We start from the raw sequence: 26,174 nt of genomic DNA, 5'->3' as shown, positions 1-26,174 counted from the left end.
GGCATAGCCCTGGAGGCCCGGGTGGGACCTCCCTGTAGACCAGACACTGCAGCCCCATGGGTCCCTGTCCTGGGGCCCCACGGTGGGGAGTTGAGGTAGAGACGCTCACCTTTGCTCAGCCACGAAGGACCATGTTTTATTCTTTCTTATACACAAGGGTTCCCTGGAGCAGCTCTGGAACATTCCCTGGGGATGAGGCGCATGATCCATGCCCAATTCATGGGGATGGCATAAAACAGGCCCTTTGTGAAGCTGTGATAAAGCTTAAAAACAATAGGAAGCTATGTGAGCCGCATACGACTGACCAGAGATTTGTTCATTCGACAAATGTTTGCTGAACCAGGCCCTGTGCTGAGTTTTGAGCGCACACACAGTGGGGAATAAAACCACCCAGGGGGAACCTGCGCCTGTTGTGACCCTTGTTAACCCTGACATCTCTCCACCTGAGTAACAAGCAGTGTTCCAAGGGCTTTGCCCAGATGAGCTCATCTCATCCACCTAACAAAACTTCAAGGGGATGTCCCATTATCCCACTTCACAGGTGAGGAAACTGAGGCACAGAGAGCCTTAGACACTTGCCCAAATAACAGCTAGTGTGTGATAGAGCCAGGATTGGACCGAGGTGTTTTGGTTCTAGGTTTTGCCTTTAATTGTCACTCTCTGCAGCTTCTCCTGTGTTGTACTTCCTCTTACAGGGTTTGCAGTCTAGTGGGGCAGACACATTTTTAAAAAGTTATAAACTGAGCGTGATAACTGCTGTGGAGGAGTGGGTGGGATACAGGGAACAAGGAGGAGGGTGGCTTCCTGAGGTCATGACCTCAAAGCCCAATGCTAAGGATGAGAAGGACTTAGCTGTAGGAAGAGGAAGGTATTAGGGAGGAAGGCTGTAGGCAGAGAGAAAAGGCTGTGTGAAGGCCCTGGGCAGGGGAGGTGTGGGAAGCGGTTTGGATTTTGTCCTAAGGTTAGTGAAAGACCGTTGGAAAATTGTAAGCAGGTGGGTAGCAGAATGTTATGGGTTGAATTGTGGCCCCCTCCCAAAATATATGTTGGAGTCCTGATGCCCAGCGTCTCAGAATGTGACCTTGTTTGGAGATAAGGTCTGTACAGAGGTCATCAAGTTAAAATGAAAACATAAGATCCAGTATGGCTGGTGTCTTTATAAAAGGGGGAAATTTGGACGCAGAGAGAGGAAGAATGCCACGTGACAATGAAAGCTGAGACTGGAGTGATGCATCTATCTACAAGCCAAGGAACTCCAAAGATTGCCAGCAGCGGCCAGAAGCGAAGGGAGTGGCACGGAACAGATTCTGCTTCCCCGCCTTAGAAAGAACCAACCCTGCCAACGCCTTCATCGCGGACTCTGAGCCTCCAGAACTGTGATAATGATACATTTCTGTTGGTCAAATCCTGAAATCTCAGGAAAGGTCAAAAGTAAACCGATGAGTAAAAAACTCACCACTCCTGATCTTGCCAGGAAGCCTGTACTAGTTCCTTTGTTGAATCAAGTTCACTAATAGACAAATGAAACAGACTGAATGCTTGGTCATCTCTCAACCAATGAAGTGTAAGCCTCCATCAGCCACCCAACAGCGATCACCAGGTGTTCCAATCATAAAGCCAATTTCTCAATCATTGCTGTCACCTATAGATAATAAATGATGGGCTACATGAAAACCAGAAACAAAAGAAAAACACAAATACGTAGAATTTTGTTCACATGATGGTGGAAGAGTCCATTAGAGTAAGAAGGCAAATCCTAGAGCATAAGGACTTTTCTGTGTCACATTTGCTAATGTCTCATTGGTCACATGGCCAAGCCCAGCATCAAGAGGAGAGGTAGACTCCACCCCTTGATGGGGGGACTGGCAAGGAATTTGTGGCTTTTTTTTTTTTTTTTTTTTTTTTGCAGTCTACACACTTACTGTTGTGGACAGGATAGTTCATCCCCCTGCAATTTCATCTGTGGAAACCCTAACCTCCAATGTGATGGTATTTGGAGGCTGGGCCTTTGGGAGGTGATTGGGTGTAGGTGAGGTCATGAGGGTGGAGCCCTCATGATGAGATTAGTGTCCTTAGAAGGAGAGATGACAGAGAGCTTGCTTGTTCTCCAACATGTGACGACACATTGAGAAGGTGGCCGTCTGCAAGCCAGGAAGGGAGCTCTCACTAGAACCCGAGCATACTGGTCCCGTGGTCTTGGACTTCCAGCCCAGAACTGTGAGAAAAGAAATGTCTGTGAGTTAAGCCACCCCATCTGTGTTTTTTGTTATGGCAGCCCGAGCTGACCAAGACGCCTCCTTACCTGCACATCTCACCTGTAAACAAAGAGAGCATGTCAGGAGGTGTAGTGCAGAGAATCAATACTGCTGCACAGCTGGGTAACTCAAGAAGGCATCGGAGGTTACTTTAATCGGCTCCTGTGGGATGAGGTGGAGTTTTCCAGGTGGAGAAGAGGAGGGGGACTTTCCAGGCAAAGGGAACAGCATGTGTAAAAGCAGGAAGGCGATTACCTCTTAATGTTTGAGAAAGTGTAGAACTCCAGAGCCTTCTGTAAGAGATTAATTTTCCACTGCTTTGGGATGTTGTGTCTGAGCTATAGTTAGGTTTCTGTTTGGTGCTCACGACTTTGCTGTCAGAATGGGAAATGGAAAACCCAAAGAGAATTTAATTTAAAAGGCTGTTGAAAAAGAGAGTGAAAATGGAACCAATTTTCTCCCTGGGTCAGGCATCCCTCTTTATTGCTCTGAAACAACAACAGAATGAAGAGTTCATGTCCAAAATCAAAAGCAAACGCGCCTCTCCAGAGGTTTTGGAGCTTGAAGGACAGATAGGGCCTTTCCCCAAGACTTCTGAGTCAGACTAAGGAAGAAAACCAGCTTGTCGTTCAAGGAAGCCTTGGCAAAGAAAGCCCTTCCCCATAAATGGGCCCTCCTGAGCTTCCTTCTCCAGTGAATCAGGAATTACCCATGTTAATGGGAAATGTTGCTCTCTGTCTTGGGGGTTTTCTCTTATTCTCAATGGTCATTGTTTTCATATATAGACTATACATGAATATCTTTAAACTCATTCACTTCTTTCCTTTAACCCAGATGAATGAAATACTTATATCTAAATCTCCAGTGAACTTGGAGATTTCAGATACAAAAACAAAAATGTTCATTCTGGTGCAATGAACCTTTTTTTATTGCTCGCTGACTTTTCCTCAGAGTGGCATATATGTTAATTAAAAAAACCTTCAATGCAGATGTACTTTGCAAATGAAAAGAATCAAAGTTAACTTTATTTTCAGAATATTAGAATGCTCATTTGAGAACTGTGGTGCATCTCTAAGTGTAAAGAAAATGGAAATTGAGAGTTCTATTCCCAAAAGATTGAAAAGGCAACATTTTTTCAACCAAAGCTGTTCTTTGCTCTCTTGGGAGATACCTGGGGTGGGGTGGGGGGTGTAAAACATCTGTGTGAAGACCTGGTACCTCATGGAGAGTTGTGTACAACACAATCAGACCACCGTCCCAGACTCAAGGAATCTGTTTTCACTTCATGGGAGAAATCTCTGTCCCCAGTGCTGTCCCTTTGGAGGATAAATTGGCCTAGGGAAGCCCTGTTGTTTCTAGCCCATATTAGACCTGGGTATTCAGGAGGGCGAGTGGGAGAATTTGCTCCAGGCCTCAGACTCTGTTTCATAAAAATACTACCAGAAACCATCAGCTACTGCCAGGGATAAAGTACGGAAGGATAACGTTTTCTCTCCATTCAGACTCCCTTAAAATGAAGGACGGCAGGAGAAGGACAGGGAAAGAGGCGACATGTGGCTCCTTTTGTGTAGTGTAGGACTTTGGACTTTTATAAAACCTAAGACATATTTTTTGTCCCTAACCTATGCATTTAAAATAGAAGGGGAAAGAAGAGAGGAAATGGAAAAAAGTCTTAACAATTCACATGACAATAATTTCTTGCTAAAAGCAGATCATTTAATGGAGCAATTATGAAGTTTGAGATTTTCCAAATGAGTGACTCTGTTCCCACTCTACTTTGAAGACCTTTAATCAGAAATTGTATTGAAAGTTGATACTGAAAGATGGAAGGATGTTGCTTTTAGCTAGAGAAGTTGTTTCTAATTTTTTTCAAAGCAGTTTCTTTCTGGAAGAATCACACAGAAGCAAAGTGTGTTAACGAAGGTTCTCTCAGCTGCACTCTGGTATAAACTGGGCAGTTCTGGGGATCCTGCCCCCCTGCCCTGTGAGGACTGGTAATCAGACCCTCCCCCTGCCAGCAAAGCTTTGTCCCTCGTGTCTTGTTAAGGTTGCTGGCCGACCTCCCCAGAGATGGCAGGTGATACCCCAGCATTTCCTCCAGGGAATGCTTTTTTAAGACATACTTTTGTGTGTCAGACTAAATATCAGGACCATCATTTGGCTCCTGATTTAATCTCAAAGATCCTGCATTTGTATTTCCTGGGGCCCTTCCCCTCTTCTTCCAGCTGTCCTTCAGCGTCACTCTTTCTCTTTTGACATCAGAGTATTCCAGACTGGCCAGTATCGTCTTCCACCCAACCGTGTATGTCTTTCTGCTTCGAAAAACCCGAATTGTATTCGCTTGTTGCCGTCCTTCATCCCAGAGTCTCATCCTTTTATTTCTTTAAAACTATCTCTGATTCTTGGGGGCTCCATGTGTGCCATGGAGAAGCTGGAGAGCCTCTGGGCCATGTTTCAAAAGACACATCAGGAAATTCTGAACATGTTTTGAAACTCCTACTAGTTCTGTGGGATTATAGAGATTTATAAACTGCATTCCACATTTTTTCCTGGGTATTCTCACATACTTCCGAAAGGCCAAAGGGACTAACTAGATTTCTCTTTATCCAGATAGGAAAGGTACATGAAAACTCGAGGCAAGAGGAATTAAGATGCTCAATTTGGTTTCCCTCTTAAAATCTCCTAGAATCACATGACTATTAACTTAGCCTTCCGTTATTATTTGGCAATCGGATACAAATTGTAGCTTCTTTCTCCTGTTGTTTTTTGAAGTTTTGTGATGAATCCCGGGATTGCATGTGTCAGGCACTGAATTTATGCCAGGCACAGTGTCCAGTCTTTTCTGTGACTCAGTGCATTTGACCCTCATACAACCTGAGAGGGAGGGATTGTTATTATCCGCATTTTGTAGCGGAGAGACCCTTGGATGAGAGAGGTGGGTCCTCTTTAAGGATTTGTGACCATTATTGTTGACGATAAACTCCTCCAAAAGAAGTGGAATTCTGGAGTCAGTTTGGTGAAATAACCAGTTACTATAAAAACCACTTGCTCAATCCTGGTCTGACCACAGACAGAGTTTACTGGCACCATTTTTGAGAGAAGCATGTATTACCTTTATGTGTGGTCCCAGCCAGATAATGGAGAATGGCAGTGAGTTGAGATTTTTGTCATTTTCTGCAGCCAGTTGGGGACAAGGAGATAAGAAGTTTGATGTCTCAAGGACTCCCTGAAGAAAGAAACTTTCATAAAGGTTTTAGAGTTGTTTTCCTGGCCCCATATTCCATTCATTGAGCTCCTTCAGTTGAATCCCGTCCCATTACCATAACGTAACGGTAGCATTCTGTAACATTCTGCACTGTTTTATGCACCCCACCCGTGACAGGAAGTTCTGTGTCCCCTAAAGATAAAGGGACATATAAAAAGTCGTAGGGCAGTTTTCTTGAAACTTTGAGTGTTGTATAGTCTTCTTGTAAAGGAAGAACATTCTTGGAAAGCCCTCTTCTTGACTTGTTATTTTTATTTAAATTTTGCTCAATGTTCACACATGTAAAATTAAACATTTTATATATGGCTCTGTACAAATAAAAAAAACAAAAATAATTTACAAGTTAAATATAACCAAGACCAAAGAAACCTCCAAATACTCAAATTAGCAGCACGAATTACATGCCATGGCTACTGTTCTGTGAGAACTGAATTGCTGAGCAGTCTATAGTTCTCACTACTGGGCTGGGCTCTCTGAGCTGCTCAGGTGCGTCTGAGATCACTCAGCTCTCGCACCCCTTTGCACTCTTCTGGTGGCTTTCAGACTTGAGTGTGCTTCTGAAGCATCTGAAGGACTTGTAAAGACACAGATGGCAGGGCCCCACCCCCAGAGTGTCTGATTCAGCAGGGCTGAGGTGGGGCCCATGAATGTGCATTTCTAACAAGTCCTCAGGTGATGCTGCTGCCCCTGGTCTAGGAACCACTGCACTACTCATAGCAGGACACTTTCTTTGCCACAGATATGAGCCCAGAAACATCATGGGTAAATGAAGTCCACCTCGCCTCCTTTCTCAGGCTGTGAACAACAAAAGTGGTATACTTGGGCAAAAGCTGTGTGTTGGTAAACAAATGCCAAAAAGCAGGCTCTGAAATCGAGGGTGTGCAATGGAAAGTGTATGTGGTTGTTCCGTGGTCATCTGATGTCCCTGGGTAGGCTTTGTGTACAAAGCTTTATTCAGTATATTACCAAACAGGAGAGAGAAATTATAGCTGATGAACTCCTGAAATTATGTCAATGTACCTCAGTTTGAGAAACACTGTATGGGTTGGGTATTATAAAACACCTACCTGCAGAAAATATGCTATCGGATAAGTACCAGCCTCTTCAGCCTCAGGTATGAATGTTAGAGCCAAGATTAAGGCACAGGGAGATGAGCAGGGACAGGATGCACTGAGCTCGTCCCACAACTAGTGGGCAGACGTTCTATGCAAACTTTGACTTAGCATTGGGAAGCCCCTCCTCGTGCAGAGAGTTGCCCAGAATGGAATGATGAGGGGCTACATTAGGGAGACCGGAAGCAGCTTGTGTCAGAGGCTGTGTGGTGGTCTCCAACAACTTTGTGGGATGTTCCAAGGGGTTTCCATAAAATCTTTGTGTCCAAGACCCCTTTGAGTGCAAAACTTCTACAACTTGGGGGCCCTTTTAGCCTCCCCTTCTGTCAACCTCCTAGAATCCCCCAAAGCAAGGACCTCTAAACACCTCCAAAATGCAGCATTGCATCGTAGGTTCTCAAACATGTAACCAGCCCTAATATTCCTTGCCTCCGCCCCCAGACTGGCTCTTCACCCCAGCTTCCTCAGTTCTGTCACTCTTACCACCGTTCCTCCAGCTTTCCAAGTTTGAAACTTGCCACATCCTCTTCAGAGTTCTCTGTTGTTAATTTGCCTTTCTCTTTCCATTGCACGCATCACACCCACTCAAACTGTAATAGCAACGTGCTGGATTTACTGCCACAGTCTCCTGTTCCTAATTCTGTGCCCCTTAAATCCGCTTAATACCAGGTGACTACTCCCCAAGTTATTTGACCAGAGAACTCTAATTCACCCAACATCGCTACTTATCCTGGGGGATGTGTTGTACTACACACACACACACACACACACACACACACACAGGGAAACGATGCTCTAAATGGTTTGCATATGCCCTGTTCATCCTTAGCTCCATTTCTTGGCCTTTGCAGTTTATCCTGTGCATCCTCACATCCAGGCAGCCAAAGACATGTAAGTTCACACACATGAACTACCCCCTGAGAGGTTTCCCACTTTCAGATATTGTAGTTCTCTTTCTCCCTTAGTTGAACTCCTCTGTGGTCAAAAGCACACAGGTCAGTATTGTCTTATTCCCTCTGCACTCATTGCTGCTTGAAAGGATTATGCTTATCTCTTTGTTTACTTGTTGATTATGTCCCCTCCCCCCAATCCAAGATGGTGGGTCCTTGTTTGGTTCATCCCTACCCCCTGCCTGGGGCAGAGAGCCAGCCATCAAGTATTTGTGGAATGAATGTTTATGTATCTGTCTCCCTAACTCGACTGTGAGTTATGGAGCAGGAACTGGGTCTTAGCGTCTGTCTGCAATTTGAGAATAATTTCTAGCTGGAGCCTGTGGGCTCCATACCTGCCATCGTCTGGAGTGTTGTAATTCAGAGGCGCCTCCGTGGCATTGGGCCCCAAGGGTCTTAATTTCAATCAGTCTCATTGGATTTGTTTTGACTGGAAATCCTATTGCCTGTTTTTAAAACGTATTCCCCAGGGCGCTTTTGAACACTTGAGGCCTCTTGGCAGGCAGGCATTTCATCTCCATCAGGAAATCTCATCAAAATGATATTAGGCTTATATATCAGGAAGGTAAAAATCCTCCAAGAAGATGTTGCTGTTCTCTAGACTGGCTTTGAACATAAGCAGTTAAACCCAGTCAGAGGGTATTTCAACCACATCAGAGATACTGGGCCAGCGCTGGGTGGCAGAACCTCACAATAAACAATGATATAAAAAGTAAGAATGGGAAGGAGACACCCCTCCCCTCCAAGGAATTTCTTTACTTACAGGCCAAAACAGAATTCAAGGGAAGAGCAAAACACCAGTTTTTGGTATACGATTTTCGTTTGAAAGGGCTGAGCGGTCACAGGGCGTGTGGCTAGGCTGTGACTTGTTCTCCCAGGCAGCGACTTGCCTTGTATTTTTGGGTCTGGCCTCCTCCAGGCTCCACCTTGTAAATCACACTGAGAAAACCACATAATGTTGAGACTCGACGTTTATTCAAGGTTCCTAACATATCCCAGGTATTTTTCACATAATATGGTCTGGACTTCCATCCAGAAGGAAGGGGCAGGTTTCCTCACTTTAGGGGGGCAGCGTTTGGAGGTCTCTAGACACCTCTTACCTCCGTACCCATTGTCCATGTCTCCAGGTCTGCACAGGTGTGCCTTTCGTTTTTGCTGCTTCAGGGTGGTGCTGAGGGTTCTAGAAGGATGCCTCTGAAGAGGCCTCTCGAGGTCGACATGACAGTGACAGGACTGAAACTGGGCCATGCCTGTGCCCTCTTTGTCATCCTCTTCCCGAGGGCCTTCCGGTCTCATGCTTTGCTGTCTCTCTTTTCAGAGGCGTGAACATGTACGCTATGTTGACTGGGACCCTGCCTTTCACAGTGGAGCCCTTCAGCCTGAGGGCTTTGTACCAGAAGATGGTGGACAAGGACATGAACCCCCTCCCCACCCAGCTCTCCACAGGTAACGCACTTGCTGTTCTGGACTCAGGCCCTTAGGACTGGGGAGTCATCTGGTCTGGGTCCATCTGAAGCTACAGCAAGGGTATTAGGGCTTATCCATGATTGTGGGTCTCTTCCCAGTATTAAAACTAGTCTCGAAGGTGAGAGGTTTTGGGAACGTACGGGGGGATGGTGGATAGGGGGAGGGGGGTTCACACAGTGTGAGGGATGTAAATGATAAACGTCTAAGTTTTGCTTTGTCTTGTGCACCTGAAACTAATTAAAAAAAAAAAACAAAACAAAAAAAACTAGTCTCAAGAGTGGTTGGGTTTCCCTTCTCTAAATAGCCACTCCTGTCATCTCCCTTCAATCGTGTGCTTTTCCATTATAATTCTGAACTCCTAACTTCCTCTTTCTGCCTTCTGCTTTAAACACACCTATGAGAAGGATCTTATAGTCTCCCCTGGAAAAATAATTACAGGCTTCATTGCTTGAAAACTCACCATATTATAATGTGGACTTCGAAAAGAGCGTGTATAATCCCGTTTCTATTGTGTCTTCCCTAGTCAATTGACTGCAAAGAAATATGAGTTGAATTCAAGTTTGGTCTGTAATTTTGTTTAGCTATTTGAGTTTTTGAGCCTGTTCAAAAGTTTTTAAATATGCATATATTCAGTTACTTGATTAGATTGAATCATCAGGTGTGTTTGGAAACTATTCTCAAATTTTAGCTGGTTCACATTTCAGTAAACAGTTCATATTAAGGTTTGGTTTCAGATCCAATAAATTAGTACAATTTGTTCTTTTATTTGGAGTACAGTTAACTTCAAGTTCCTGGCCTTAGGCTGGTCTTGCCAACCATTTAATTGGCTCCTTAGAATAAACTCAGCTTCACTGAGATAAGGCATGTGACACACACCCTCCCTCCCTTAAAAAAATTATTATTTTTAATTTCAACCTATGGTACATAGTTAAGATATAGCATTTTTATTTTACTACTGTTAATGTATCTTTCTTGAGGTTATAAAGCATCTATGAAGCTGACCCTGCATCTATGCTTGCCAAATGGAATCCAAGCTGAATTGTATTCTTGTATGTAATTATCTAATTTGGTCCATACTTTCACCTTTGCTAGGGAGGGGGGACTCTCTCGAGGCTGAAAGCAAAGAAGGCATTATGTAGTTATGGAGTTAGGGAAGTACTTACGTACTTAGGGAAGATGAGTTACAGTTCTGTTGTTGTAAAAGAAATATTTCTGCCCTGAGAGCAGTAACTCTTGGAGTTAGAAAATGTGCAAACTGTTGAACCAATTGCTATTTTTAGGCTGCAGAGCTTTCAGATATGTTGAAAGGACTGCAGAGCAGTACGAGGAGTGCTCATTCATTCATTCCATGATTCATAGTCAGTTATTCCATGAATATGTATTGTGTACTGACTATATGCTCGGAATGTTCTAGGCACCAGGGGGACAAAAGACAAAACAGATTTAGTCTTCACTCATATAGAACTTACATATCAATGGGGGAGGCAAAAGAAGAACAAATAAACGTGTGATGTTTGATAGTGTAAGTGTAAGAAAATCAAATAAATCAGGATGAGGGGCTAGAGCGTAAAGATAGTTTTTTGGTTTTTTTTTGGTTCTTTTTTTTTTTTTTAATTAAATTTATTGAGATAGTTTTTTTTGTTGGTTTTTTAGCAAATGAGAGTTTAAATTTTTTTTATTGTGGTGTGACTATAACTGTAAATTCACAGTTGTAAGAAATCATAGAGATCTGTCTATCCTTCAGTCAGTTTTCCCCAATCAGTAATAGATGGCATGACTGTAGTGTAATGTTAACACCGGGAAATCGACATTGACAAAATCCGTTGACCTTATTCACATTTACATGTACTCGTGTGTGTGTGTGTGTTGGTGTATATGTAGTTCTATGCAATGTTATCACAGGTGTAGATTCAGATGACAGCTATCACATTCAAGATACAGAACAAGTACTTCCATGACAAGGCTCCCTCTTGCTACCCTTCTGTAGCCATAGATACCTCCCTGCCTCCTACCCTCCCTAACCCGTGGCAACCACTAACCTGTTCTCCATCTCTATAATTTTGTCACTTCAAAAATGCTATATATATGGCTTTTTTCACTCAGCATAATTCCCTCGAGATCTATCCAAGTTGTTACCTGTATCAATCCTTTGTTTCTTTTCATTGCCAAGTAGAATTCCATGGTACAGACATATCACAGTTTGTTTAACCATTCATGCATTGAAGGACATTGGGTTGTTTGTAGCTTTGGTCTATTATGAATAAAGCTGCTATCAGGTTTGGCTCCTTAGAATAAACTCAGCTTCAGGTTTTTGTGTGAACATGTTTTCTTTCTCTGGGACAAATGCCTAAGAGTGAAATTGTGGGTCATATAGTAAGCACACATTTAGTTTTCTAAGGAACTGCCATTATCTTATTCAGAGTCACTGTACCATTTTGCATTCCCACTAGCAATGGGTGAGTGACCCAGTTCCTCTGCAACTTTGCCAGCATTTGATATTATCACTTTTTTTTTTAAATTTTAGTCATTCTGATGGGGATCTAATACTATTGTGTATAATAGAACCACTAAGATTTAATGTTTACCAATAAATGCAATCTTTCATAGCAGTCTCTTTTCAGGGTTGTGTAGTCATAATTATTGCCATCTCTCAGAATGATGCTGGAGTTCCTCTTATGGTTCAGAGCCTGTTGTATCCTCAGGACCCATAACAAAGGACAATGGAAGGATGTTTGTACTCCCAGGCCTGCAAAAGGTAGACATTTGAATCCCAGTGAGACCCTGAGGAGCTGGAGAACTGCTTCTCAGTGTATTGGTCAGTATAGGCCAGGGTATACTGCAGTAACAAATAGCCCCCAAATCTCAGTGGCTCAAGACAACAATGATTTATTTCTCATTCATGCCACATATCAATCAAGATTTGGATCAAGGGTTGAAGGGTTCTGCCCATCCTAGTCCATCAAGGTCCCAGACCAATGGAGCAGTCACCATTTCAAACATATATGATTCTTGCAGAAGGAAAGAGAAATCTAGAAGATCTCTCATCAGCAGTTAAATCTTCCACTAGTATTCCACTCATAGCTCCTGACTTTCTAAAACATGTCACATGGCTTCACTCAACTAAAGGGATTGGGGAAGTGCAACCCTACTGTGTGTCTAGAAGGCAGGAAGCCAAAAATATCTATTGAACAGCATTAGTGGGAGGCACAGGCTGTGGGAGGAGGAACGGTCAGTTCAGCCTGTGATTGTCACTGGGGTGGGTCAGGCAACAATGTCAGGGTGGGTGCATTAACAGCACAAGGAAATCAATCTCATTATTTCAGAACCAACCTGGTTTTACCCCCACATCTATACCCAGACTGAGTAGGCCAGGCTCTTAAGTGTTTTCTGGATGTGGAAATTGAGTTTCCCCTAAAGAAGTAAAAGTTACACCCCTGAGAATATAGTCAATAATATTCTAATAACTACATACAGTGTCAGATGGGTAATAGACTTATTGGGTGATCACTTTGTGAGGTACATAAATGTCTAATCACTATGTTGTTTTGTACACCTGAAACTAATAAAAAAATGTTGCACCCCTGAAGAAGTTAAAAAAAAAACGTCCAAAGGAAATTCCAAAGAACATATGTTAGAAATGTTCCGAGCGATTTCAGTATCACCAGAGTTGGTGCCCCACCTCGAATAGCTCCTTTTCTGAGCAGACAGTTTTGGCTTTGGCCTTAAGCTCTGTGTGTGCTTGTTAAAGATCTTCACATTCCTACAGGATTTCGTTGTCTTGGCTTGCCAAGCATGAATTGCATTTTTATATCTGATTTTACATTAAGGAATCTAGACCCACCCCCTCCTTTTTTAAACTATTGGAATATGTAAATATCTCTCTCAACTAGGGCTTTAACCCTTTGTGCCAGGTATCAAGCATAGGGTTTGCACATAATAGATGCCCGGCAAATGGAGGTTCCTGACTTTGGGTTAATGTGTGTGGCCTGGGAAGGCAGCCCCCAGGTTCTTCAACTACCCAGGCTGGGAACTGGCCCGATGTGGTAGGGTCCGGAACTGTGCACCAGCTGCTGAGGAAGCTAGGGCATCTTATCTTGTTTACAGAGCAAATGACTTCAGTTTTAGGGATCACCCACTGCCCTTCTGACAGCCCCCTGTTTCTCCAACTCTGTGCCCTGTGCACCCAACCAAGTTTATCTCTTCTCTCTTCCAACCAGCCTGGTCCACCTTCATTTATGATACCATTTGTTTACATCCCCCAATAAGTTTACCAGTAAATAAGAGTAGCTGCCATTTAGTCAATGGCCACATGTGAGTGCTTTTCATATTATCTCTTGTTGTCATAGCAACTGCAAGATAAAGACTATTAGTCCCCATTTGTCAGTGAGGATAAAACTGAGTCTCAGATTAAGTAGCTTCTCTATTTTTGAATGTATGTCTGCTTGACCCCCAAACCTGGATTTTCTTACTATACTGTATGCTTTTCTCCCTTATTTTATTTAGTACAAGATGCCTCTGCCCCCATCTTCCCACCCCAGATTTAGTGGTATTATCTGTTATCCTTACCTGTTGAGTAATATCAAAACTGAAGTGTCCAAATTGAAAATATGCCATTTTATGACATGTCTCACTAATACATTTTGCTTATTTGATGATTTTGTCCTTCATATTTGTTATGATTTCTCCACATCTATTGCTTAATAGTATACTTTTTTTTAGATTAAATTGGAAGAATTTTGGCCAAATTTGAGTTGGAAAAAATGCAATGTCATTGCCCTTGTGAGTCCATTGTGCGTGGTTTCGAAGCATTGTCCCTCGTGTGTACTATGGACAGATATTCTTTGGCTTACGATGGGGTTATGTCCTGATAAAGCCATCGTAAGTTGAAAATATTGTAAGTTGAAAATGCATTTACTACACCGAACCTGCAGAACATCATAGTTTAGCCCTGCGTGCCTTACATGTGCTCACAACACTTGCCTGAGTCTACAGTTGGGCAAAATCACCCAACACAAAGCCTATTTTATAGTGAAGTGTTGAATGTCTCATGTAATTTATTATGTGTATCGCTTTCACACCATCGAAAAGTCCAAAAATCACAAGTCGAAACATCATAAATCAGGGACCATTTGTAGTTTGAAAATTTAAGCTTTTGGGGCCTTTCCAATTCTCGCTCTAGACACTTGCTGTTTCTGCTTGTTGGCGCTTGTATTTCACAGTCGTGAATGCCTTTCATGGCTTACGCATTTTTCAGACAGCTTACCTTTTCATCACCACACCTCAGTGATGGCACTCATAATACATTCCAAACAATCGCTTCACGTCAAGAGGTTCTTGTACGATGAAGTCACCGCAGTGAAGCTGCAGACGAGGTGTTAACATGTGTGAGGGTTGAGCTAATGCCAATTAAGATTCCTGAGAAGGCTCAACTGTCAAATAGTTGTCAGTGCTGCTTTCACCCAGGAGGTGACAAAGAAGGAGCCTCAAGTGGGGATGGGACTCCACTTGTTTCCGATGGGCTACACTAATGTGACAAGTCTGGTGGCTCTGTTGTTCTGTGGCCCTTTCCTAGGCACAGTATCAAGCCAGTCCAGACTTTGGAAAGCTGATGCCTCAGGAAGGAAAGTAGGTTTTGCACCTGAGTGGTGAGTGCCATGCGTGTGATGGGAGCACGGAGAGAGGGAGCACTTCTTGTGGGTCCCCCCCACTCTCAGGCCTGAGTGGAGAGCCCACATGCTAGCTCAGAAGAGTGGAGTGTGATGGAAGCAAGGCCACACCTGCCATGGCTCTCCAGGACAGTGGAGAATTGTTGTAATCCTTTTTGCTCATGAGTCACAGGAATTTTCAAGACCCTAACACCAACTTCAGAGAGCTCTAAAGATGTCTTCAAAAGTCCTTTTGGGATCATAGTGCCATGTTTGTGATGTCCAAAGTAATAAAATTTGTCTGTAGAGATTCGGACTAAAATTACTCGGGCTCATGAGCAATTTGTGGAGATGCAGAGTGCTCGGTTCTGAAAATAGAACAAAAATGCTCATTCAGTCTGTTTTTAGCTCTTCTGGTTAATCATTTTCTGAGAAAACCTGGCAGTAGCCTGGGTTGTTGTTGAGGTCCTTTGAGGATACATGACAGAGATGTCTCAGGAAAGTCAGTATCTCAACAGCCTCCCCATTTCAATTCATTAAGCCCACATCGTTTCTCTTTGACCAATAGATGTCCCCAATTCAGCATCCACCAGACTTTTGCTATATCGGGGAGTTGAGAGAAGGGGGATAGAGAACCCCTTTTTTTGGAGATCTGTTTGCTTTTCAGTCCAGTGGAGAATATCTTAGGAAAGTTTTATTTGGAGACCCAGCTATAAAACCTGAGTATTAAATGTATCTCATGACTGCTCTGGTGTCTACACATATCTTTTTACCTACTACATTTTTAAAGGGAGATGACCTTCTGGTGACTTCATCAACGGTATAGGCACTCCCCTGGAGGAGTCACCTGATGGCATGACCTAGCAACAGTCGTCTCTTTGGGGTCGATCCTGGCATCACAAGTAGCCTCTCTTTTGATGGCTTCATTTCCTCCTGCAGAAAACGGGTTTGACAGAAAACACCCATCATTCTGTAAAGGACAGTTTTAAAAGGACAGCTAAAGCCTGTGAGAAAGTGAGAATTTTTATGACTTTTCCTCAGAAGGTTAGATTATTTTGGAAACCTGAAAAACAGCTTTGGAGAGAAGGATGGAAAAGTTTGGGGACCAAACAAATTAAGGTGATTTCCCAGGATCTATTATTTGACATATTGGAAATTGGACATCAGGCACAAAACCACATGAAAAATGTTTTTCTATTGCAAAGACAATATAACAATGCTCCATCAAATAAGGAGTATAGGATAAGAAAATATCATGATCCCACAATGCAAGCAAGACAGACCATCTTCCTTTTGAAGCAGTCGCTGGCTGTCTTCATCCACATGAGGACATACACATCCGCACGCTGAACAATTTTGGAGCCTGTAACCTTCATGTGCATTATAGATAAATTTTTCCATGTCTTGTAGTTGTCTCCATTGTTATAAATCTTGAAGGATGCAAATATTCTATCTGGAGATGAACCGACTTCCTATCCCGAGTGCTGGGTAGACAGCAGGTGCTCTGTAACCATTTGTCAGCGAAAGGAGACCCAGGGCATCTGACAAAACCAACTTTGCCCTGGATGGAAGGGAAAAGGCCTATAGGGATTCTGTAGTTTGTCAGTATTTCTCATCTTTCCCTTACCCACCATGCTCAGCGTAACTGATGTGACTGAAGCAAACTTTGGGGAGGCTGAAAAAGAAGGACAAATTTTACTAGCATACTTTGCAACCAAGCAGCCCCTTCACTTCTGAGGGACAGCACACAAGGAGAAGGCCCATTTGGTAGATGTGGGTTTCCAGTGTGGTGCTTGCCAGAACTTTGTACGTGAACTAGAACTTTAAAACTTGAGTCGCTGTTAGAGATTACTTAACACTTGTGCAAAAAACGGGCTCTCTGGTGTTCCGTTGATCTGATTGGCTCAGTGCAATGGGCATGGACTCCGGGTAGCCTGGGTGCTGTACTGGCAGTTCAGACTCTGGGGACTAAATGGGCAGCCATGGAGAATGGCTTTAAAAGAAAGGACCAGAGAAAAAAACAGAACCTCCCCAGCCTCTTGAGACTCTGGGTGTCTGTCGCACAGTGAGGGCCAAATTAGAGGGTCTAATTAGAATGCCCTTACCCTCTGCTTCAAAGCACTCCTTTCTGAGTGCTCAAAGACTTACAATGAGACCAAGCATTTCCTCTTCACTTTCTTTCATCCCTTCTAGACTGTAAATAGAACATCTCTGGCTCACAAGAGATGGACCACAAGAAAAGATCACAGGTTGTGTTGGGAAATGCAGGGCATTGGGACCCAAAACTGCCTCTTGCTTTACCATGTACCAGTTGCATCCCTTGAACAGGCATTGGCTCAGGAGAGGTGGTGTGTCACCTGCCTTGAGTCTCAGCGGTGTCTGCGTTCAGCCTGTAACACTGGTGTGTTCTTTGTCTAATGTCTTCACAGGAGCCATCAACTTCCTGCGCTCTCTCCTGGAACCTGATCCTGTGAAGAGGCCCAATATTCAGCAGGCACTGGCCAATCGCTGGCTTAATGAGAATTACATGGGCAAAGTGCCATGTAATGTCACCTATCCCAACAGGTAATCAAGTGCAGACAACAGAGGGACCCCTTCCAGGGCCAGATGGGGCCTGTCCTACGCGCCCTGAATAGTTCTGGACAGGAAGCTGTACATGACTCAAGGACAAGCTGCGTTTTCTCATGGCTGCCCTTCCCCACTCCGCACCCACACATCCACAGACAAGCCCCCCTCAGTGCACAAGAGGAAGTGTAGACAGGCAATCCTATGCACCCTGCAGGGGATGCCTGGTGGAGGGTGGATGGAGGCTAAAATCCAGGCCATGTTCCCCTTGTCAAACCTGCTACCCAGGGGCTGTTTCTTTCGAGAGAGGTGCCTCTCTCTGATTCACACAAAGGGATGCTTTAGACTAACTGTGGCCCGAATGAGTGTGTGTGTGTGTGTGTGTGTGTGAGAGAGAGAGAGAGAGAGAGAGCCACCCATGGGTTCTCCTGCCAGCATCAGGCAGAATCAAATGGAGTTGCCTCTCTCCCTTTTTAAACCACCCTCGAGCTCTTCCTCTGCTACTTCTTGGCTGTGATGTTTATTTCAGCCCTGAATCAGTCCCCTGCCTTAAAATGTTGGTTGTAGGAAGAAAAGGCAATCAAAGGAGTCATTAGCTTTAGGCCCTGTTTCCCCATGGACTTCCTGTGAAGGCTACCCCTTAGCAGTGTCTATGAGGGGGAGTCTTTAAGGAAAGAATTCACAGCATGGAGACACTGAGGGATGTCACATCTCCACGCTGGGGTACTGACTACAGATTTGAAAACAAGCACAAGAAAACATTTCTTTGTACTTTTTTTCTACTCATTTAATATGTGGTTATAACTAACCTGAGTGAGGAAATGCTCAGTTACTTCAGATCAAGTGTGGAGACCACCTGGGTCAGATACCATCCAGGATTGGGACCCACATTGACTTCTTCTCCTTCAGAACCAGAGTGGCCAATCTCTGATGATAACAAGAGATCCACTGATGAAGGGGGACAAATGGGGGACTGACAGGGCAGGGAAAGAGGTGTCTTCTTGTGATCATATTTTCAAAATGCTCAGGAAGGTCTGGAAACTTCCACCAAGGCTTATGAAAGCTGTGATGCTGATTTCTCCAAATGAGATGGGCTTTGTCTTCTGGAGGAAATTCTAGAAGAACTTAAGGGGGCATGGGTAGACATTCCTGGCGTCTGTCTCCACCCTCCTGGGTCAAAATTACACTCACCATGGCCTTAGTTGAAGTGGTTGCATCTAGATTTCTAGCATTTGACTCGTGGGAGGTAATTTAAACAAAGTCTAGGTTACCAAGGAAATAAACTGGTTTCTAACACCAGCTCGATTTGGGCCAGTATCTGAAACAGACACCAGAAATATTACCCCGATGTGAGACGAAAGCCAAGCTGAGGGGCCATGCCTCGTTACCAATGCTCACTCACAATGAGAGCAGCACACAGGTATACTTACTATTAGAGGAGGGGCCATTGGTGGCAGCCAAATTAGTCATTAGGCTAACATAATCACGGTCCAAGAATGGTCTGTCCACTCAGCATGGCTGCTGTTGAAAGAAGTGGAGCTAGTGTTAGAAATAGTCTCCCCTCCTTGTTGGCCAAATTTTCATTTAAAAAGAATCATGCTGTGGTATCTCATTTTGTAGTTTTTCCACAGGCTGTAGACAGGTTTTTGTAGGTTAAAACTTAAACTCAAGCATCCTATACTGGTTTTGCTTGATTTGGAATTTTTGAACTTGGTCTTGGTCAGAAACTTAAGGCTGCAGATTGTAAAAATGGTTAAGATCTTGAATAAGAAATAAAACAGCACTCCATGTCTTCTGTTTATGTAAGGCCCATTACTTATATTATAGTAGAGGCAAATCAGTGTTCAGTTTTTAAGTAACAAAAATGGAATTCTAAACTGCTGGGGACGGCATGTGTTATTTACAGTCTTTATTTTGAAAAACGTTTAAGGCAGGGAAAAAAAAAGATAATTATTTTTCTGGTTTTACCAGCCCACAGATGAATGGAATAAGAACATGTGACCTGAGAAAAATATTTTCTTTCTGAAGCTATAAAATATACTTTTAGCTCTGGAGAGGGTGGGAAGGCAAGGAGGTCTTCAGTAACACAGGTCAGAGTTAGACCAAAGTGGTATACAAACAGATTTCATGAGAATTTACTCAGAATTATACCTAGTGTTCTGGAACATTTTACCATTGTTTATATCACCCAAACATGGAGAGACAATACAAATTCAATAATTGGAGAGCCCCAATATATACATTGCTTCTTGAAAAATGTTTAAAATATTACTCTCAGCCAAGGGTCAGTTGACAGTCAACGTTTTGGCAGAGCTCTCCTGTTTTTGAAGAGAAAGGATATGAAAGACAGAGATGGGGTATCTGCTGCTGCTCATGACACTCCTTTCACCTCCAATGCCCAGCCCCATCCTGGTGGCACCCACATCTGGAGCACTCTCCCTTCTGGGGCCAGCTCCTGGTAGAGGTTGGGGCCAACTGAGTGTGGCTGTGGTCTGATTGGCCAGGGGCCAGGCATACAGGCAGTGGTCTGATTGGCCAGGAATGGAGTCAAATAACTGGTCTGATTAGCCAGGGGCAGGGCCACTCCAACATAGACATTACTAGATAGTTTCAAACAAGGAAGCTTTCTGTGTTAAGTGTTTTGGCAATCTTCAAGTAATTGTATTCTTTCTCAACAAACATTTTTTTACCATGTGTTATTCTAACCCCTTTCTTACCTGTTATCTAGAATTTGTGATTTTTGTGACCAACAGGAGTGAGGAAGGTAGATTCGTGTTTCCTTGGGTGCTTTTGTTTGGATGGCACTTAGTCAAAGTTAGCGCAGGGAGTGCTGATGTAGATTACACTGTTTGTGGTGGAAGAGGGTCTGCATACTTAGATCTGCTCTTTCTGCCCCTAACAACCGGTTATGACTTGGCAAGTTGCTTTCCTTTTCTTGTATCATTATGGGGTTGTACTGTGTGGTTTCTCAGGGTATTATGGTTCTGAGATTCCATCGAAAATGTCTTCACACCCTTTGGCGGGGGTCTACAGAGCTCTCTAACCAGGGGTGCTAGCTAGCCTTCTGCTCACAGAGTGCCCTATTTGTATCGTCTTAAAGGATTTAGGATGTTCTAGCTAATGAACATTCACTCCTACTACCAACATACTCTCTATACTCTGCAGCCTACTTTCTTGTTCTCCACAGCCACTCGGAGTGTCTATTTATTGGAGAGGCCATAAGTGTGGAGGTTTAGCCTGTAGACTGAGCCAGGTTGCCTGGGTTGGTTTCTGGGGTTGTTACTTCCTGCCTATGTGACCTTGGGCAAGTTACTTCACGCTGTAGGCTTCAGTTTCGTCATCTGTAAAATGGGTAAATAATAGTACCTATTCATAAGACTGTCATGAAGACTAAATGAATTTATTTTCTCTTCCCCACTGGAATATAAACTCCATGAGGCAGGAGTTGTTGAATGAATGAATGAATGAACAAATGAATGCCTGGTATTTCTTTGGCACTTTATCCTAAGGAGTTTATCTTTATAATACTCCCATTAAGAAGTTTTAACCTGTCCTCTGAACCTATCCCACTTTACAGCTGAGGCCCAAATTCCCTATTTGTGAACTTGAGCTCGCAGTGTTCCTTGAGCTCACACTGGGCTGGCTCCTGAATACTCTCCTCTCCCAACCTAACTTACGTCCAACTTAAGTGTGGGCTCCACCCAGGTCCAATAAATGCATTTTAAGGAAAGAATGTCAAATTGTAAAGAAATCTGGGAACAACTGGAGGAATTTGAATATAGTCTAGATATTAGTGAATATTAAGAGATTACTAAAATTTTGTTGGGTGTATTGCGATCCTGCAGGAGGCGTCCTTGGCCTTAAATGATGCTCACTGAGGTGTTTAGGGGTGAAATGTCATGATTTCTGGGACTTAAAATACTTTAGCAATAAAGAAAGAAACATATAGCGCAAGCAAGCATGGCCAAGTGTTAGCAGTTGGGACATCCAAGTAGTGGGTACACAGAGGGTAATTATACTACGCCCTCCACTTTTCTGTATGTGTAAACGTTTTCGTCATAAAGAGTCCAGTGAATGAAGGATGAACGAGTGAATGAATAGACCTGAGTGTCCTGTGCCGCCATGCTTGGGAGAATCCCCAAGGAGGCCCCGAGCCTCTCCGTGATGGTGGGGAGGTGACGGGTTCTCTGCCCCTGTGCCGTGCAGGATTTCCCTGGAAGACCTGAGCCCAAGTGTGGTGCTGCACATGACCGAGAAACTGGGCTACAAGAACAGCGACGTGATCAACACCGTGCTGTCCAACCGCGCCTGTCACATCCTGGCTGTCTACTTCCTCTTAAATAAGAAACTCGAGCGCTATTTGTCAGGGGTGAGTAGGGCCCCAGTGGCGGTTCTCTCTATGGAAAAAGGAGCTCTTACACGCAAGGTTTCTCCTCAGTGCTGACACTTGATCTCAGCTGTTAATTTCAACTGATGTGAGGCTGAGTTTCCTGAACGTGGGGTAAAATAGTAGCAAAACCTGCTTCTCAGGTAGCTAGCGCTTTTTATCTGAGGTGTTTTTCCAATATCCTCCTACAGAGTTGAGCCCTGAGGAGACTTGTGAAAGACTCAAGCCCCTTTGCCCTTCAGCTTCTCTCTGCCTTTTCTGTTCTGTTACCTCTTAGCTCCTTGGGTTTCCTCCGGTAAAGGCACTGGGGACTTGTGTGGTCATACAAGTTGGGGAGCAGTGCCTCTCAGGCAGTTGTCTCTAAAGCATGGTGTTGGAGAAAGCCTCTATTTACATTTACTTTTCCAGAAAATAAGAATGAAGTTGAGCTTCACTAGCTTGACCCTGGCCCTTTCTCTCAGTCTGGGCTTCAGAGAGTCCAGGTGGCTTGGGTCACATAGGAGGTACAGCTGAGAATCCCCCACCCTGGGGTGAACAGTGGTACCCTCATGCCTTGGTCACCTTCATCGTTCTGCCACAAGCAGCTCATACGTGGCTAGGTAAGGGAATTGACGTGCTTTAGCCACTAGGATGTTCTTTTGACTAAATCATCTCTCTCCAAATGGACAATGGCTTAAAAATAACTCCGCAAAGAAAATTGGATCAAAGGCAGTATGGACTCTCCTACTCAGAATGGTGGGGGCTGACCATTTCTAACAGGAGGTCCGCCACAGAAATTCAGGATTGTCAGGAAGCCCGTCTGAAATTTGATTTCGTACCACTGTCATGAAGGATGACCTTCACCTTGTGTGTATGGCACCTTGAGCTCTGATTGTGTGGGGTCGTCACTGTTAGGAAGACGTTTAGAATCCAGAACATGAAGATGAACTTCTAGAGTTTTTTAGTGTTACTTAAAGTCACATGATAATCAGCCCACTATTTCACAAATGTTCACTAAGCGACATGCTTCGACACCTTTTGTGAGGTTTTTGTATTAGAGGTAAAGATGAAAGTCCACCCACAACTGGGCAAATAATGTTCTCCCTGCTGTGGAAGAAATGACGAAAATAATGCCCAGAAGACAAGATGGTTAGAGTGTGTCTCTTTGGCGAATAGATTTGGGAGACATCTAGAAAACATTGCTGAATAGATGGTGAAGCTCAGCGGAAGGTTTGTTAAACAGTGGAATGGAACTACAGATGTTTCTATGCTGATTCAGCTTAGGGTATTTGCTACATTTTGCTTCAACAAAAGAAAGAACTGAGGCCAGAAATTATCCACAGAATTACTTTTCTGGGTGAACCACCAAAGGAAAGATGTATACGAGAAGAAACATTTTCAACAGTAACAGCCTTTTAAAAATAAGAGCAGTTTTATGGGGAAAAAAAAATGCTTCATGGAAGTACAGATGGGATGACATTTCTAATGGGGACAAATATGCAGGCTAGACTTTAGAGACAGTGTCATATAAGAAGACCGTACGTCCCTCATTTCTTTCTTATTTTTAATTCCTATTTTATTATGTATTTTATAATATACATGATATACTAGCACAGTGCTGCATGCTTATAATTTATAAATAAATATGCATAGTTTGTAGGTGCCTGCATACAACTTTTTCAGTCACATGGGCTCAAGGTCACACCATTTGGGACCCCCACAGTAGAGGACAACAGTTAAGAATTTACATAGTTCTTAAAGTCAAAGGAAGAAAAGAGGATCAACATACTGACTGTCTTTTCAAATGATAAATGTTGTTTAAAAATTAGGTTTTAGAAAGTGTTTCCGTGAAACTGATTGTGAAGTTCATGGTTTCACCTATTTAAAAGATGACACAGCTGCTTTCCTACGTAAGCTCGCAGATTCAACCATTTTCCGTTTGGCAGAACTAGATTTTTGGACGCCGATCAATCAAATGGAGGGACTTTAGTTTTCTAAATACTTTCTTTCCTGTGTCCACCACCACATCTACAGATATAAACTTGGTTATCACACTCTTCCTAAACTTTCACGCAGCTCATCCCACGTGAGAGAGACATTTGTCTGAAGCTCTTAGGCGGTGTCTTGATTTGTCTGGGTGTCCTGTCATCTGCTGTGTTTCTGCTCCTTCCCTTTGCCCAGAATCAGGGTTGCAAGTGTTGCCGTGTTGCCAGGCTGAGCATGACTGTATCTACTGAGAATGTTCTCTGGAAACTCAGCTCATGGAGTTCTAACTGGAGAAGGTTCTTATTTTATTGTGTCCACTTCACACGTAACCCTTAAATTGTAGGACATACCTGGTCTGACAACCAGTGTCTAGGTGAGTGGCTGCTTTTAACTGGAGTGAATTAATGCCCACAGACAACCACAGCTGGTCCACTCGGTAATTTCCACAGATGGCTAATTTAATTGTACTGTATGCACCGTCCCAGCTGTTAATCTTATCAACCAGTTACTAACAACTCATATGTAATTTTGAAAATGAAGCTACTGAACTAAAAAGTAAAACATGAGACCTTAATTATTTGCCACATCTCCCCTTCTCTCTTGATTCTGGTTTCCTTTTTCAAAAGCATGGATTTTCATTCGGAGATCCTGCAATGATATTCTGTGAATATTTGTTGGTAGATAAATTCATTCATCACTCATTTAATTTTCACCTGTCTGCAGATGGACTAGCACCTAAATCGTGCCCCCAGATCGGCGTACGTGCAGTTGTCTGGCTTCTTCTTTTAAGCTGTATTATGAATTGCTGTGACTTCTGGAGTGGGGAGAGCAGGCAGGGACTAAGGCTGATTTTAAATAAGCAAGATCTGTATCCTATTTAGCAGTTCAATAAGTTATTCTTCCCAGCTCCCATATTTCTTCTTTCACACCTTAGAGTAGTCTTCACTGCACTGATGAAAGAACTGAGGCCAGCAAGGTCCAGTGACCTGCCCAGGGTCACCGGGCCCTTTCCTGGCAGAGACAGGAGCAGAAGTAGGTCTCCTGACGCTTGGCCAGGGCTGTCCCCATGCTGCCTCCTGCCTGCAGGCTGCCTCACAGGAGGCTTTGTATTGCAATTCACTGTCTTGTCAACCACTTTCTTAGCCAAGCACCGGTTTAAAAATTAATGACTGTTTAATGGACACTTACTTCTATTTCCTGTGAGTTAAGCCATGCTTTTTTCTCTTCTTCTCTGGTAGAAATCTGACAACCAGGACAGTGTCTGCTGCAAGAGCCAGCTCTACCAGATAGAAAAGTGCAGGCCCAGCAAAGAGCCCTATGAGGTGAGTAACGCCCCCCACAGGCAGAACCCAGGATCTCGTGGAAGAGTGCATTTCTATTTTGGGAGGAGACTGGAAAGAAAACCAGTAATTATGGGACATAGAAGTAGCCAAAGACAAATACTTGCTTAGTTGAGCCCTTGAGAAATGGTTCACAGTGGAGCCACCATCGCTCAGTCCCCAAACCGCAGTTCTCAGCTGTGGCCACACATTAGGGTCACCAGGGGCATTTAAACATATGGATGTCCAGGCCACACTCCTACCAGTTCCATAGAATCTCAGGGGCGAGGTCCGGGGCCGGGGGGCGGGGGGATCAGTATTGTTTTAAAGATGCCTAAATGATTTCATGGAGTAGCCAAGGTTGGAATCCACTGCCAGGTCTCCAAAAGGTAAAAGCAAGTGCTCAGAAACAAAAGGGAATGTTACCACTTGGCATCAGGAAAAGAAAGTAAGGTGAGGAATGGAAAAAAGTTTTGGACAAAAGCTTGATTTTCCAGTCAGCGGTCCCTGGTTACTTGATGCTACCTGGCACATACCTGAGAGAAAATACCAAGATTCTTGGATTTCAGAGTAAAAACTAGTACCATATGGCCAATTGTTTTAGACCCCCACATACATGATTATAAAGAGACTGTGCCTGGGGACTCCAGACCCAGGGCCAGGACCCCCAGGTGACCACGCTCTCCACCCCGGACTCCTCACACGTCATTTTGTCAAGCGGGGTCCTCCGTGTTCTCAGTGATTTCCCTGGGAACCCACTTCTGATTCCCCCGCCGTCCTGCAGCCTCCCCCTGAACCCTCCAGCCACAGGAGCCTCTCCTGCAACACCCAGGAATTCCTTTTGGGGAGAAATCAAAAAGCGGCCCTACATCTGTGTCCTGCAGGGGGTCCATGGGCTTGCCCACTTCCCTTTTCCATTGTCCAGCTCAGAGTTTTCATCCTGATTCCACAAGCCTTGCATGTCACCGAGAAAGGAAATATCCCGGTGTTTAAGAAGTGGCAAGGCTGCCGTGAGGTTGTAAATGAACACTGCTCTGAGCTCTTTGGCAGCAAGTGGGACACGGCCTGGACAATCCAGCGAGGCTGGTGACACGGGTGCCACATGTCAGTGTGACAGGAGCACTGGGAAGGGGCCACCCTGAGCATCGAGGCCAGGGGACAAGGGCGCCGCTGTCCAATCTACACAGAGCCCAGGAGATGGCACGAGTTAAGGAGGCAGAGGAGAGGAGACGCTGGTGACCGAG

At 44.0% G+C, this 26,174-nt stretch overlaps 1 protein-coding gene across 1 annotated transcript in view; it reads left to right on the top strand.

The window, feature by feature from the left end:
- HUNK (hormonally up-regulated Neu-associated kinase) overlaps positions 1-26,174 on the top strand; it is a 102,784-nt gene that overhangs the window by 61,392 nt on the left and 15,218 nt on the right. The window contains exons 5-8 of the mRNA XM_019730265.2: positions 8,901-9,028; positions 17,124-17,259; positions 21,466-21,628; positions 24,850-24,933. Coding sequence (XP_019585824.2) covers positions 8,901-9,028; positions 17,124-17,259; positions 21,466-21,628; positions 24,850-24,933 — 511 coding nt within the window. The remainder of the gene's footprint in view (positions 1-8,900; positions 9,029-17,123; positions 17,260-21,465; positions 21,629-24,849; positions 24,934-26,174) is intronic.

Source organism: Rhinolophus sinicus, linkage group LG01 (assembly GCF_036562045.2).
Source record: "Rhinolophus sinicus isolate RSC01 linkage group LG01, ASM3656204v1, whole genome shotgun sequence".
In the NCBI taxonomy this organism is placed as follows: Eukaryota; Metazoa; Chordata; class Mammalia; order Chiroptera; family Rhinolophidae; genus Rhinolophus; species Rhinolophus sinicus.
Note: the sequence above shows the minus strand (reverse complement) of the source record. Positions and strands in the feature narration are given on the sequence as shown.